The 13,492-nt window shown below is 45.0% G+C and overlaps 1 protein-coding gene across 4 annotated transcripts in view; it reads left to right on the top strand.

Annotated features, from left to right (window-relative positions):
* The first annotated feature begins 6,504 nt into the window (after window positions 1-6,504).
* The window catches only part of PARD3B (par-3 family cell polarity regulator beta), a 1,037,391-nt gene continuing 1,030,403 nt past the window's right edge, over window positions 6,505-13,492 (top strand). For 3 of the 4 annotated variants that reach the window (XM_044241394.1, XM_044241395.1, XM_044241397.1), the window contains exon 1: window positions 6,505-6,763. In XM_044241394.1, coding sequence (XP_044097329.1) covers window positions 6,644-6,763 — 120 coding nt within the window. In that variant the 5' untranslated portion in view covers window positions 6,505-6,643. The remainder of the gene's footprint in view (window positions 6,764-13,492) is intronic. The other variant, XM_044241396.1, reaches the window with a different exon arrangement.

Here is a 13,492-nt window from a genome sequence, read left to right on the forward strand (position 1 = left end):
ATGGTTTTCTATTTTCTGCAATAGTCATTTTAACACTCAGCGAATCTTTTTTTTTTAATAAAAATTTTTTTAAAGATTTTATTTATTTATTTGACAGAGAGAGTGCACAAGTAAGCAGAGAGGCAGGCAGAGAAAGAGGGGGATGCAGGCTCCCTGCCGAGCAGAAAGCCCGATTCGGGGCTTAATCCTAGGACCCCAGGATCACGACCTGAGCCAAAGGCAGAGGCTTAGTCCACTGAACCACCCAGGTGCCCCAACACTCAGTGAATCTTTCTGCTATTTACAATCATAGCAAGAACAACGTTTCAGAATCTTAGGTTTAATCAGAACACTAGAAATAGATAGAAGAATGGGCTGTTTACCATCATCACCTCCTGGCCCTATGAAAACTCAAAGCCTTGAGCCAATGTTGGTCAAATATCTGTTGTTTTAAATGCTATCACCAGGCTGAGGGGTCTAGGTGGCTCATCAGTTGGCCATCCAACTCTTGGTTTTGGCTCAGATTGTGATCTCAGAGTCGTGATCTTGCGGTTGTGGGATTGAGCCTTGTGTGGGAGTCTGTGATGAGCCTGGAGCCTGCTTGAGATTCTCCTTCTGCCTCCCTCACTCTCTCCAATCCTCTCCCTCACCCCTCTGTGCCACACTCTCCTTCTAAAAGAGGTAGATAGATGATAGATGAGAGATGGATAGATAAATTCTATTACCAGGGAGACAGGAAAGTGAAGAAAGCACCAGAGCACACTCTGAAGGATCTGGGTACTGATTTTGGCTGGTCACCTGATCTTTCCAGTCCGTAGTGTCCTTCATCTGTGAGAGGAGGAGATTATACAAATAATCTCTAAGGCCACTTTCAGCTCTGGAATTCTATGATCTCATGTACAAGGCTATTATGACCAGGATTTTTTGAAAACATATTTCATAATATGTAGATTGTGAAACATAAATCTTATTATTTTGCTGTGGGTGGGGGGCTTTCATTACAGAACTAGTTACCCTCAGTCTTCAGAAACTTTGATGGGAACAATGATGGGTAGCTTCTGAGTGTTCTTTGATATGTTTCTTTCCAGAAGTAGTTCCAGACCCTGTGAAAATAAATGGCATTTAGAAATGCTAGGAAATAGAACAAAAGGTGGCAGATGGCAATAATTTTGCCTACTATGTGTGGGGCTCTTTATGTATGTGATCGTCCCATTTGGTCAAGAGGCACCATGAAGTAGGCCTCACGTAAGCGGCAGAGCTTTGGAACCTCATTCTGTCTAGCTCCCGTCTACTTGTTCTGCCTCCAATCCTTTGATACATTAAAGCACCTGGTGTCAAATCTCAGTTCTTTCTCTGCCTCCTGTCAGTTAGGCGAACACCAACTCACTTCTCCAGCTAAAAGGTTAAGAAGGAGTGCAGAAGGAGGCCTTAGGAAAACTGAAGGAACTGAAACGAGAACACTTGATTGCAATCTCACCTCAGGAGCTATTCTTGGGTAAAGGAGCTTATTGGAGAGCATTCCTGATCATCACTGCAGACCTCCTTTATAAGTCTGTCCCTAAAGCCTCGTGGTGAGAGGACCTGGTGTTTGCTCCTGTGGGTGGAACCTCTTCCTAGTGGCCAACAAACACGATGTGCTTCAGAAGGAGTTCACACATTGAAGACAAACATAGAACCAAAGCTCAACTCTCTCTTTCTCTCTCTCTCTCTTTTTTTAAAGATTTATTTATTTATTTGACAGAGATTACAAGTATGCAGAGGGAGAGGGGGGAAGCAGGCTCCCCACTGAGCAGGGAGCCCTATGTGGGGCCTGATCCCAGGACCCTGAGATCATGACCTGAGCCGAAGGCAGAGGCTTAACCCACTGAGCCACCCAGGCGCCCCTAAAGCTCAACTCTTAGTACAACATCAGTTGGAGAGTTTCTTTGCTTTTGGTTGTTTAATTTTTTTCTTAAAGATATACTCACTTCATGATCCAGGTTTTTTGTTTCTGTTTTTCTTGTTTTTTTGTTTTTTTTCCAGGAAAACATAAATCAAGGCAGGACATTAATCATCCATCAAGTGTTAAGTCAGTATAAGGAGGCGTAGCCTAGCTGTATCACCGTGGAGACTTCTGAGTGTTACTTACAGAATAGGCATAAACAAGGGTCTATCAAAAAGCTGAGAGCCCACAGTCCTCCCTTCAGGGTGTAAAACATTGTTATTTGTGTTTTAGGAACACCTACAGAAAGAGTCAACAAAGGAATGTACTTAGAGACAAACATCTCCTAAGAAAAACCCATTCTTGCCAAGTTAAACAATAACCCAAACCCTTTGCTTTTAAACAGGGAAGGAAAGAATGAAGACTCATACCCATTTTTCTTTCTTTTATGACATCACGCTGGCACCTGCTTTTGTAAGGAAGCTAAGAACAAATGTATTTTTTTCTTTTAAGATTTTATTTATTCATTTGAGAAAGAAAGAGAGAGAGAGAGAACTCGCACATGTGCACAAGCATGGGGGGGAGGGACAAATGGAGAAGCCGACTCCCCTCTAAGCAGGGAGACTGAGTTCAAGCCCAACATGGGGCTCTATCCCTGAGATCCTGACCTGAGCCAAAAGCAGACACTTCACCAACTGAGCCACCCAGATGCCACAAGAACATAACTTACTGTACTAATTGTTCCAAAGGTCTTAGAAGATTGCCATGAAAATATATTGAACTTGACAAAATTACTGCTTGTTATAAAAAATTCCTGAAGGTGAAAGGTGAAAAGGAAGGAGAAAATGTTTTCTGTTTTAATGATGCTAAAAAATATTAGAAAGGATGCTAGTTAACTATATATAAAAATAATCATTTTTTTTATTCAGTATATGCCTGATGGTAAGTGACATTTCAGTTACACTTTTCATAAGGCAGAGAGGTTTAGTAATATTGGTTGGTATTATTGCTGTCAGCATAAGATTTTCACTGGTTCCTCCAAATCTTGCTAAGCTGTTGGATAACAAATGGGAAAATATCACACCACAGGCAATATTTATCCATCCAACAGGCAAAACAAGAAAATGGAACCCAGGCCTAGAATCCTCCAGTGTTACTCAATCAGGGCAAATTATTTATTGTCTTCAGTCCAGGAGTCCCGTGGGGCATGAAATATTGATTTAGGAATTTGTTGGGCATGAATGTCTGTGTGTTGTAACTATGTTTTTTTATAGGGCTTGATATATGATAAATTGTTTCTATGTATGCTGTGATAAGACTGAAGAACAAATTAAGTCTGGCTCTTTAATAAACATGAATTAATAAACGCTAAAGTCTTTTTGTAATTACTAGCTTGGGGTCATTAACGTTCACTCCACGACTTGTGGGATTGCACAAGGCGTTGCCTCGCTCCATCTCTTTCTTTATCTGACGACAACACGGTCTCTGCGGCGCGCCACCCAGGCTGATTCCAATCTTCCTATAAGAGGCCCTTGGAGAGCTTGCGTGTTCCTGTGTTCCTCCTGCTTCACCTGGGGAATCGGGGGCTCTAGGTATTGGGGATGGGCTAAAGCTGGGCCCAGAGGAAGTTAGGGGAGTGAAGCAGAGCTGGAGTTCATCATTATCTTAGCAGAAGGGCCAGAGTCTGGAGCAAGTGCGAAGAAAAAAAGAAAGAAAGCATAAAGATAAAGAATGCAGTCATTTCATCAGCTAAATCTTTGCTCCGTACCATTCTCTGTGTTTCTAAAATACACAATATTACAAGTAGGGCTTAGTATTAGTTAGTAGGTTTGTTAGTATCTATTTGTTTCTTTGCTCTACTCATTTGGTCCTAGCCAAAACAGATCAGCACAGCGGTTACTAGCAAGTTTGACTGGCATTGTACTGCCTGGCTTCTAATCCAGCCTCCGCTGCTTGCTAAGAATGTGAATTTACCTCCTTGTGCCTCAGTTTCATCTTTAAAAGGAGAGTAACAGAAGTACCTCTCCTATAAGATTATTGCGAAGGAAAATAAAATACAGATACACACTATATGATGCATATGTAGATATATGATCACAGGTAATATATAATCTATTTTTGTTTACATTCACTTTAAACAGTGCAGGCATACATCTAAATCAATAATATTCTGCAGAAATATCAAATTTACTATTGTTTTGTAATTTCTATTTAGCTTTTCACATCTGTAAGCCTTGACTTCCCTTCTCTCTACCTATAAGCTCCCCCACCCCCCATCAAGGGTTGGAAAACAGTCTTATATTTTATGTAGCTGAAATGTTGTCCCATCTTTTGGGTGTTCACCCCTCCTGTTTTCAGTCCTGGTTTAGTGGCAGGTGAATATCGCCAGAGGGAAGGTATGTGACTCAATGTTAGATATGCAAGTCCTCACCAGAAAAAGGCTTATTGACGTCTGAGAGGACTGTCTTTAAGGCTGTGTAAACCTGGAGCACGGGGAGTGGCCATCTTTGCCTCCTCCAGGGAGATCCTGACTGAGAAATTGGAGCAACACTGAGGAACACAGAGCCAATAGATAGAGAAAGATGGCCCCTGAGGACACTGAGTTTCTAGATTCAATCTTGCCTCAGAGGAGTGTTCTTTGGATCTTCTGATTTTATGAGGAAAAGACGGAGGAAATAGATTCTGTCTTTCGTTTATTTAAATTGGTTTATATTGCATTTGCTCCTAAATTATACTCTCTAATATATATTTTTTCAAATCGACTTGGTATAGGTGATCCTCTTTGATGCCACTGACCTTATAGAAGGCCCTGTACATAGAAGACAACGATACATATTTATTGAAAGCATTAGTGAGTAAAAAAATTTTAAAACTCTCAAAATTCATGAGCCCATTAATTTAATCTTCCTCACGTTATCGATCCTAGGCAACTCAAGTTCAACTTAAAAAATGTCTTGATAAAGGAAGAAATTATTTTTTAAAAAATTATTTACTTATTTGAGAGAGAGAGAGAGAGGCAGAGGGGGAGGGAGAGAGAATCTTAAGCAAACTCTGTGCTGAGCGGGTAGCCTTACACAAGGCTGAATCCCAGGACCCTGAGATCACGACCTGAGCAGAAACCAAGAGTCAGATCCTTAATGGACTATACCACCCAGGTACCTCAGGAACAAACTCTCTTGTAGAGAAACACATGATGTAGCCCTGAGGATCTTGTCGGATGAACTAGATTGCTAGAAAAAGGGCTTGGGGAGAGCAGAGATTAAGCATGGGAAAAACTGAGTTTCTCTTAGCATAACTAACTTCATGATCAGCTCTGTTCCTTAACCTCCTTTGGCACCATTCTTCATGCGCAAAATGGGAAACATTTATTTACCTTGCAGGGTTGTTGTTAGGCTCAAAGGAACTCATTGATATGTGAGCTAAGAATGACACAAATATTTTTTGTTAATTTTTTTTTTTTTCAGATACACCTACTCCAATTGGTGAACACGCACCTGACGAATCATGAGCCTAAAGGTGTCTAAAATGGTTTTTCTAGTCAAATGCACAACAGAAGGCACATTTTCAGAAGGATATATGTAAATGTATGCTATCATTTCTGGGTGTGGGATGTGACCTTTGGGGAAATACTCGGTTTGCTCTTCTGTAAAAGGAAGGATTCCACTGCCACGTTAGCCCCAAGAACCTCTTAGTGTTGCCATCTCAGGACTCCAGCAGATAGAACGCGTGCTCTGCTTAAGACAAGGATCCCGGCAGGCCCTTGGGCCATCCCTGCAGCTCAGTACCTGTGAGCCGCCCCTCCCTAGGGGCGTGGGGGGGTTGGTGGGCGTGGCGACAAGCACCTGCTCCCGGGCTTTCCTAGAATCTTGCTCCAACCCCACATTTTAACGGTGCAGCTCAGCAGTCTCCCAGCTCTTCCCTCAGGGGTGCTTTATGAGATCCGGTTTCAGTTCCCTGGTGGGGAGCTCCAGGTCCCGTTACAACTCCCCAGAGCTCAGCGCGTGTGCGGGAGGGACAGAGCCCGGGAGAGATCGAGGGAGGGGACGAGGCTCCCGGGCTCTAGTTACCCGCGGCACGGCCCCCGCCCCGGGCCGCCGAGCGCGCGGCGAGGCCGGGGAGCGTCGCGGCCCCTTTAAGAGCCGGGCCCAGGCCGGCCCCGGGGCCGCGGGAGCCCAGAGCGCCGCGCGCCGCCGTGGAGTTGGGATCCGGCGCAAAAGTTTCCTCCCAACTCCGGCCCCGCGCGCCGCCGCCGCCGCCGCCCACTCCAGCCCGGGGCCTGGGGCCGGCCCGGCCCAGCCGCCGCCGCCGCCAGGGCAGGGCCAGGGCCAGGGCCAGGGGGCAGGGCCAGGGCCAGGGCCAGGGCCACAGCCCGGCCGCCAGTTTCGCTTTGGCGGGCTGGGAGCAGCCGCCTCGTCCGGGCCGAGCGGGAGCCGGAGCCGGAGCCCGAGCAGGACGAGTAGGAAGAGCCCGGCGGCGGCGTTGTCGCCGCGCCCCCGGCCACCAGCTACCTGGGACGCAGCCCTGCCCGTTGCCGCCCCCTCCCCCGATTGCCGCCCGCCGCGGGGCCGCCTGCGCCGGGCGGAGGGGCGCGGCCGCGAGCCCCGGGCCCCGAGGGGACGCCCGGGGAGAGGCGCTCGGGGGGCTCCGGACCCGCCGGCGTCGGGCGGACCCCGACATTAGGGGCTGTGGCCGTGGGGCCGGGCACCTGTTCGGCCGGGCGCGGCGCGGGCACCGGGGGCTAGGATGAAAGTGACCGTGTGCTTCGGCAGGACGGGCATCGTGGTGCCGTGCAAGGAGGGCCAGCTGCGCGTCCGGGAGCTCACGCAGCAGGCGCTGCAGCGCTACCTGAAGACCCGGGACAAGGTGAGCGCCGGGGCGGGGCGGTGCGGGGCCGCGGCTGCGGGGCCGGCTCCCGGCGGGCGCACCGAGGCCAGGCACCTGTCAGAGGCCCCAGGACCCGGTGGCGACGCCCAAGGGGCGCAGAGCGCCCTGGAGACTTTATTGGGCGCTACCTGTTCTCGCAACTTTGGTTCGTTTGCTCATATACGTGACCTGGCTGTCTCTGGGGGTTTGTGGGCCTTGCTTCTCAGAGGGTGACAGGAGGAAACGCAGCGTGGGAGTCAGTTGGGGACTCCCTGCAGATGCAGGATCTGGTGCCCTAATCCAAGCCCCCTGCCTCTGATCTGGTTTTAAGCAAGGTCCCAGGTGAGTGGAATGACCATTGGAGTTTGAGAAGCACTGCCTTCCAAGGTGTTTGAGAGAACACTTCTTAAGGGAGTATTGGAAGGTGTTGCTTACTTCAGGTGTGAGTTTTGACTAGGGCTAAGGCCCGCCCCACTTCTGTTCCTTGGACTTAGAAAGCTGATTGGTGCGAGTAACACACACTCGGAAGGTAGCCCTGATGGGGCCCCCGGGATTGAAGTCTTGTGAGCTTTCTCCATCAGTGACTGGGAACTTCCGTGGAAGGATGCTGTTTGCTTCAACGAACCCGTCTACCTGTGGCGTGTCTTTAACGCCGCATTTTCTCTGTTGACTAGTGTGTGTGCCCGGCCTGACTAGTGAGTTGATTATTCCCGACTCTGTCCCTGAAATCAGAAACAAGTAAAAGTTAAGTGACTGTTATTTTTAAGGGGGCAGTGCATCTTCAGAAGGCCTAACTAGACACTAGAATTCATGGTGGGTGTTTGGGTAACATACTGGGACTCTGTGTCTTCTTTGATGGGTTCTTTAAATAAAGGCATTGGAGAGCGCCTTTTTCTTTTTCTTTCTTGAATCTTCATATAGAACAGCATACCCCAAATCCTCATCAAGAAGGACAAGACATAAACTCTTGTGCTAGAGGTCAGTGGCTCATTTAATATTTGTTCTCATGCTGTGAGAACTGTAGAAGTGGCCTTTAAAACTGTATCTACCCCAGTTTTTCCCCAATGTTAAAATAGCGACGGGGCGCCTGGGTGGCTCAGTGGGTTAAGCCGCTGCCTTCGGCTCAGGTCATGATCTCAGGGTCCTGGGATCGAGTCCCGCATCGGGCTCCCTGCTCAGCGGGAAGCCTGCTTCTCCCTCTCCCACTTTCTCTGCTGTGTTTCCTCTCTTACTGTGTCTCTCCCTGTCAAATAAATAAAATCTTAAAAAAAAAAAAAAAAGAAAATAGCGCATGCTGGTTTGTTGTTGTTTTTAGGATTTTTATTTATTTGAGAGAGAGTGAGAGAGCCCTGTTGGTGCTCAACTGCAGGGGCGGGGGGAAGAGGGGCAGAAGGAGAGGTGGAAGCAGGCTGCCTGCAGAGCAAGGAGCCCTAGGAGCTGATCAAGAAGCCCCTGTGAGGAGCTTGATCCCAGGATCGTGACCCCATGATCATGACCTCACGAAGGCTGATGCCCAGTGGACTGAGCCACCCAGTCACCCAGTGTAAATGCTTTGTTTTCTGTAATTCAGTTAAGAACCGAGATTTGCACAAGTAACCAATTTCCTTGGAACTGTATTTCCCTAACTTTTGAAAGTAAGCTTAGTAGTAACATTATTCTAGGTAGATTATTAAAGTAAACATCGTTGAAGGATTATTTTAATGAAATGATAAAGTTATTTTTTACTAACTCAATATTAAAAATAATTTATGCTCTAACATCTTGTATATATAGAAGCTTAGTACGTGGAGCTGTCCAAGTAGTGGAAGTACGCTACATACTTATAAATAACATGCAGAGGATTAGATGAAATTTAGTGCATTGTAATTTGATCTTAAAAGGTGTTAAAAAGCTATTGATATTCTGTACTGAAAGCATAATTTATAATATCACAGAACCTATAATGTAATTGTATTGATCAGTTTACTGTTATTACCAGATATTACATTTTTCTGTGTTTACATTTATATATTAGCGAATGTGACATTTAAAGGTCACCTGCAGTTTATAAATTCTCCCTCTCTTCTTTGGCTTTTAAAATCTCAATTTAATAAGTGGCAAGTGATAGTTTCTCTTTCCCAAATCTCTCTCTCCCAGAGTTTCATTTTGAATAGTATTGTAATCATAACAAGGCTTAACTGTTATTAAATGGTATTCCTAATAGAACTAAAATGTCAAGAAATAATCTGTCAAATTCCATGCTTTCATCCATTGAATTTGGAAAATAATAGGAAAACCCAGAAATGTCAAAATTCAATTTGAAAGGCAATTTGTCATAAATTCACTTTCTTTAAATCAGTGACACAGATTTAAAAGTCTTGCTTCCCTGGACACCAGGGTTTTTAGTCCTGCCCTCAGACATAAAAACTTAACAGTAAAGTGAATTGTGCTGACTCTGTGCAGGTGCTGTTGTAGGAACTTTACTACGTAAGTTAAATGACCTCATAAGGCAGGTACTGGTATTTTCTTTTTGCAGATGGGGAGAAGAAAAAGACAAAGATATGGGTTATACGTGGTAGAATTGAACCCAGGACCTGAGTCCTTACTCCTAGGATCCTTACTCATAGTTGCTAACTGCACAGCCCGATAGGTTATTATGCATGGGAGTTTATCCATCTTACTTATTTTTTACAGTTTGTTTTAAAAAAACCTTCCAGTTACAAACTGCTGTAATAACCCATCAACCTAAAGATGGCAATTTTGTTTCTTGCAGAGAGTTGTGACATGTACAAGTTCCTCTTGATTATATCTTATACAGTATAGGTCTACATGGAATGGGGAGAAGTCTAGATTCTGAGCCTAATATTGCAGGATTTGCAAACCAAGTATGAAAAACATTCCTTCGTTTGATTACTAGTGGAAAAATGGACCAAATCTCTTAGATATTCAGATAGAGAGTGCTATCAAGAAACAAATTTGGTGGGAACACGAAAGTAAATTAAGCCCATTTCTTTTTGGGTCTTGAATTATTTAGATGGGAGAAAGGCAGATTTCAAAATTGAGAATAGAGTTGAGGGGTGTCTAGTTTGGCGGATAAGTGAAGCCCAAGGAAGTCATTCTGGATTTTGTGGACAGTATGGGAAAGTATCCACCCTCTGCTGAGAAGAAACAAAGAAAACTGGTATTTGGGGAATGTGGGGAACCAGCTGAATCAGCATCAGATAAGGCCGGAAGTAGGTAAGATGCTGAAGACACTGAGGGAACTTTTGGGAAAGCTTTAATTATGTTCTGAAATGGACTTTGAGTTTCCTGCTTTCCCCCCTTCCCCCGCAGTTCAATGAACTTTACCAGGAAGGTGGAATTGACTAAGGGGCAAGAATTATGGGGTTGCTTGCCTTTGGATCCTGGTAGTTTATCAAGTGTCCCAAGCTCTAAATCCAATTTACTTAAGTAGTTAGTGGAGAGGAGATTGTCTTCTTAAGTAGTCTAGGTGGGGATCATTGGGTAACTAGTTAAATTTATCATCAAAATTAGGTGTCACAGTTGAATGGTAATTGAGGCATATCCTGCAGGGGCTCTCAACCCTGGCTGATCATTAGTAACCTCTAATTTATCATTTAACATTTTAAATAATACAAATGCCCACTTCCCTTTCTCCAGGATTCTAATTCATTGGGTTTGGAGTGGAGCCTGGGCATCGGTGTTTTAAAAGGTGATTTTAATGCCCAGCCAGGGCTGAGAACTACTAATCAACTATCTAAATCATTTGGTATCACTGAACTCATTTGATCTTAAACTCTTTTGATGGCAGGTACTGTGTTTTAGACCTCTCCAGACCAACCTGTCATTAGTAATCGTCTCTCTTACCATGAATGCATTCTCACAGCAGGTGGTCAAATAATTTATTAAATCGAACATACATTTATATATATATTTCATACACACACATACACAAACACACATGCACTAGATGAGGGAAAGGCTGGTTTAGTAATGAGAATGTATAGTGTGTGGAGTGGAAATGAATGAGATAATATGAATATTGGGTTCATGGGATAGTGGGTATGCTGGAATTTTAAGCAGATTTGTGGATTTGACCGTATGAGAATACTTTTTTTTTTGAAGAAACATTTGATAGACTTGCCTAAATGATTGAATCTCTTCTGTGTTCAGATATTTTGAATAATTTGTTTTTCCATTGAGACCAGCTTCCCAAATCTGAGCAAGATAAGAGTAATAATTCCATTTTCTGATAAACTGTGAGGTCAGCATCTAAAAATTTATACAGTAACAAGAATCTGGCATGCTATTATATGGGCCTAACCTGGAAAAATGGGCTGGAAATCCTAAATTCTTGAAGGCTTTAGTTTTTGATGAAGGCTTCCAGATTTTTAAGGTTCCTGTGTACATAAACTAGGACCAGCCTGGATTTCCAAAATGCTTTGCCATTTTTTGGTCATGGACTTACTTGAGTGCTTCATTTTCTGTTCAGTCCACTCCTAGTGTGTGGACTACACGCTCTCCCCAGCATGTGGGTAAGACAGACTCACCACCAGCAGGGTACCTGATGTGAGCTTGGTTTCGGTTCTCCTACTTGACTTGAATGGAAGAGCCTCCGGGTTTGCAGACACAGGGCTAGTGGTGCCTGCCATGACCCACAGATATGTTTTTTCAATTCTGCTCAGTATCACATTTTTAAAAAAAAAATTTTTATTTATATATTTGAGAGAGAGACAGAGGTAGCGAGAGGGAGCACATGAGTGGGGAGGAGAGGGGGAGAAGCAGGCTCCCCAGTGAGCAGGGAGCCCGATGTGGGGCTCCATCCCAGGACCCTGGGATCATGACCTGAGTCGAAGGCAGACTCTTAACTGACTGAGCCACCCAGGTGCCCGGCCCCTCAGTATCACATTTTGACTTAGTTGCCGTGTTTAAATATTTTGAGACTCATGCAAAGGTCCAGAGTTCTGCCTTCTTTGGGGGAAAAACAAATCAGAATTTCTGGCAGTACTGGGCTTTCCTTTCCCACCTCCCAGCCATCACTTGGAGATGAGACACCCCTCTTGTCTTTGGAAGGAAGGCATCATTCTCCTCTCCACTCGATTATTGCCTCACCAACAGTTTGTTATCACCTCAGACTTAACTTTTTACTCTGTCATTATTTCCTTATTTATGGCCCATTGTTGTTCTTTGGCTTGCTGTAGGTGTTTGGGTTTGTGGCCCCTGGATCTTCTCTTCCCCATTATGCCTCTTTTTCTTCCTTCCTATACTTCTCTCTGTCCCCCACATTTCTCTTTCCCCTTCCCACACCTCCCTCTTGCCTCCCTCTCCATGCCCCTTTCTCTCTGTGTCTCCCCACCCCCGCCCTCCTCCACCCCCATCCTGTGACCTATACGTAGGATTTGCTGACCATGGTTGGGCTGCATTTCAGTTCCTCTGAGCTAAGTTAATTGCCTCTTGTGCAACTGGGAGCGACAGCCCTGATTGTAGTTGGAGAATGTGCTCAAATGGCTTCGTTAACCAAGTATTTATCCTCATTCCCACACCATTCTGGGTCCTAGATCCTCTTGGAGGAAGTTGGGCAAATGACCATGTCAGATTTTTATGAGACTGTTTTCTGAAGAGTTTGGTCACGAAAATCATCTGAGGTGTCTATTAATAATGCAGGGCTTTGTGTCTCTTGGAAAATGTAAAGCTCTATAGTCCGGTAGAACTTTCTGTGATCATGGAAGTGTTCTAGGTCAGTGTTTTCCAGTAAGATGGCCTGTGGCCACTCATGGCTTTTAAATACTTGGAATGTGGCTAGTACATCTGAGGAATTGCATTTTAAATTTAAATTTAAAAGGTCACAAATGACTTAACCTAAATGGACGATTCAAGTCTAAGTCTCCTCTGATGATGCTTTTGGGAACCACTGGTATAAAGCTTAGATCCCACACAGCCCTTAACCTGACACTCTTACAGATGTGGTTGTCCTGTTCAGAACTCTGCCAGTCGGAAAGGGATCTTCATGTACCTTTTGGTATCCACAGGTAGAAGAGAGAACCTTTTAAATCTTGAATCCTTCATCTGGGCATGAGGAAAATCCAGTCTAATTGTAAAGCAAGTTGAGGTCTGCTTCAGTTTGCCGCTTTGGTGCGACAGCCCCGGGATGCACCACCTCTGTTTCTGCTGTTGGTGGATGGTGGGCCAACAAGGAGTATGAAGAAAACTCTGGATATTTTAATATCCAGATGTTTTACAATGAGCTCATGCAGCAGTATGGGCCCCAATATCACCTCGGTCTCTCCAGCCGAGATCTCTCCTCTGAGCTCTGACCTCTGTTCACAGCAGTTTGCTTGACCTCTTTACTTGGATGCCAGGTCGGTATCTGAACCTTAGCTCGCCCCAAGCTGAACTCCCGATGCTCTTCTCCAAATCCACTCTTCCCACAGTCTTCCCGTCTCATTTAATGACCGTGTCATCCTTGTGGTTGTTAGGTCAGAAACGCTCGTGACAATCTCTGACTGCTCTTTTCCTTGGGATTGCCCTGCAGTCCGTCTGCAACTCAGAGGGACCCTCCTCTCTCAATATGTGCAGAATCGAATTCTTCTTTCCGGCTTTCTGTTAGCATGCTGGGGTTCATGGTATTTTTTTTTTTTTTTAAGATTTTATTTATTTATTTATTTGAGAGATTGAGAGCGAGAGAGAAAGAGAGAGAGAGAGAGAGAGAGAGCAGGAGGAGGGACAGAGAGAGAATCTCATACAGAACAA

Source organism: Neovison vison, chromosome 3 (assembly GCF_020171115.1).
Source record: "Neovison vison isolate M4711 chromosome 3, ASM_NN_V1, whole genome shotgun sequence".
Classification (NCBI taxonomy): domain Eukaryota; kingdom Metazoa; phylum Chordata; class Mammalia; order Carnivora; family Mustelidae; genus Neogale; species Neogale vison.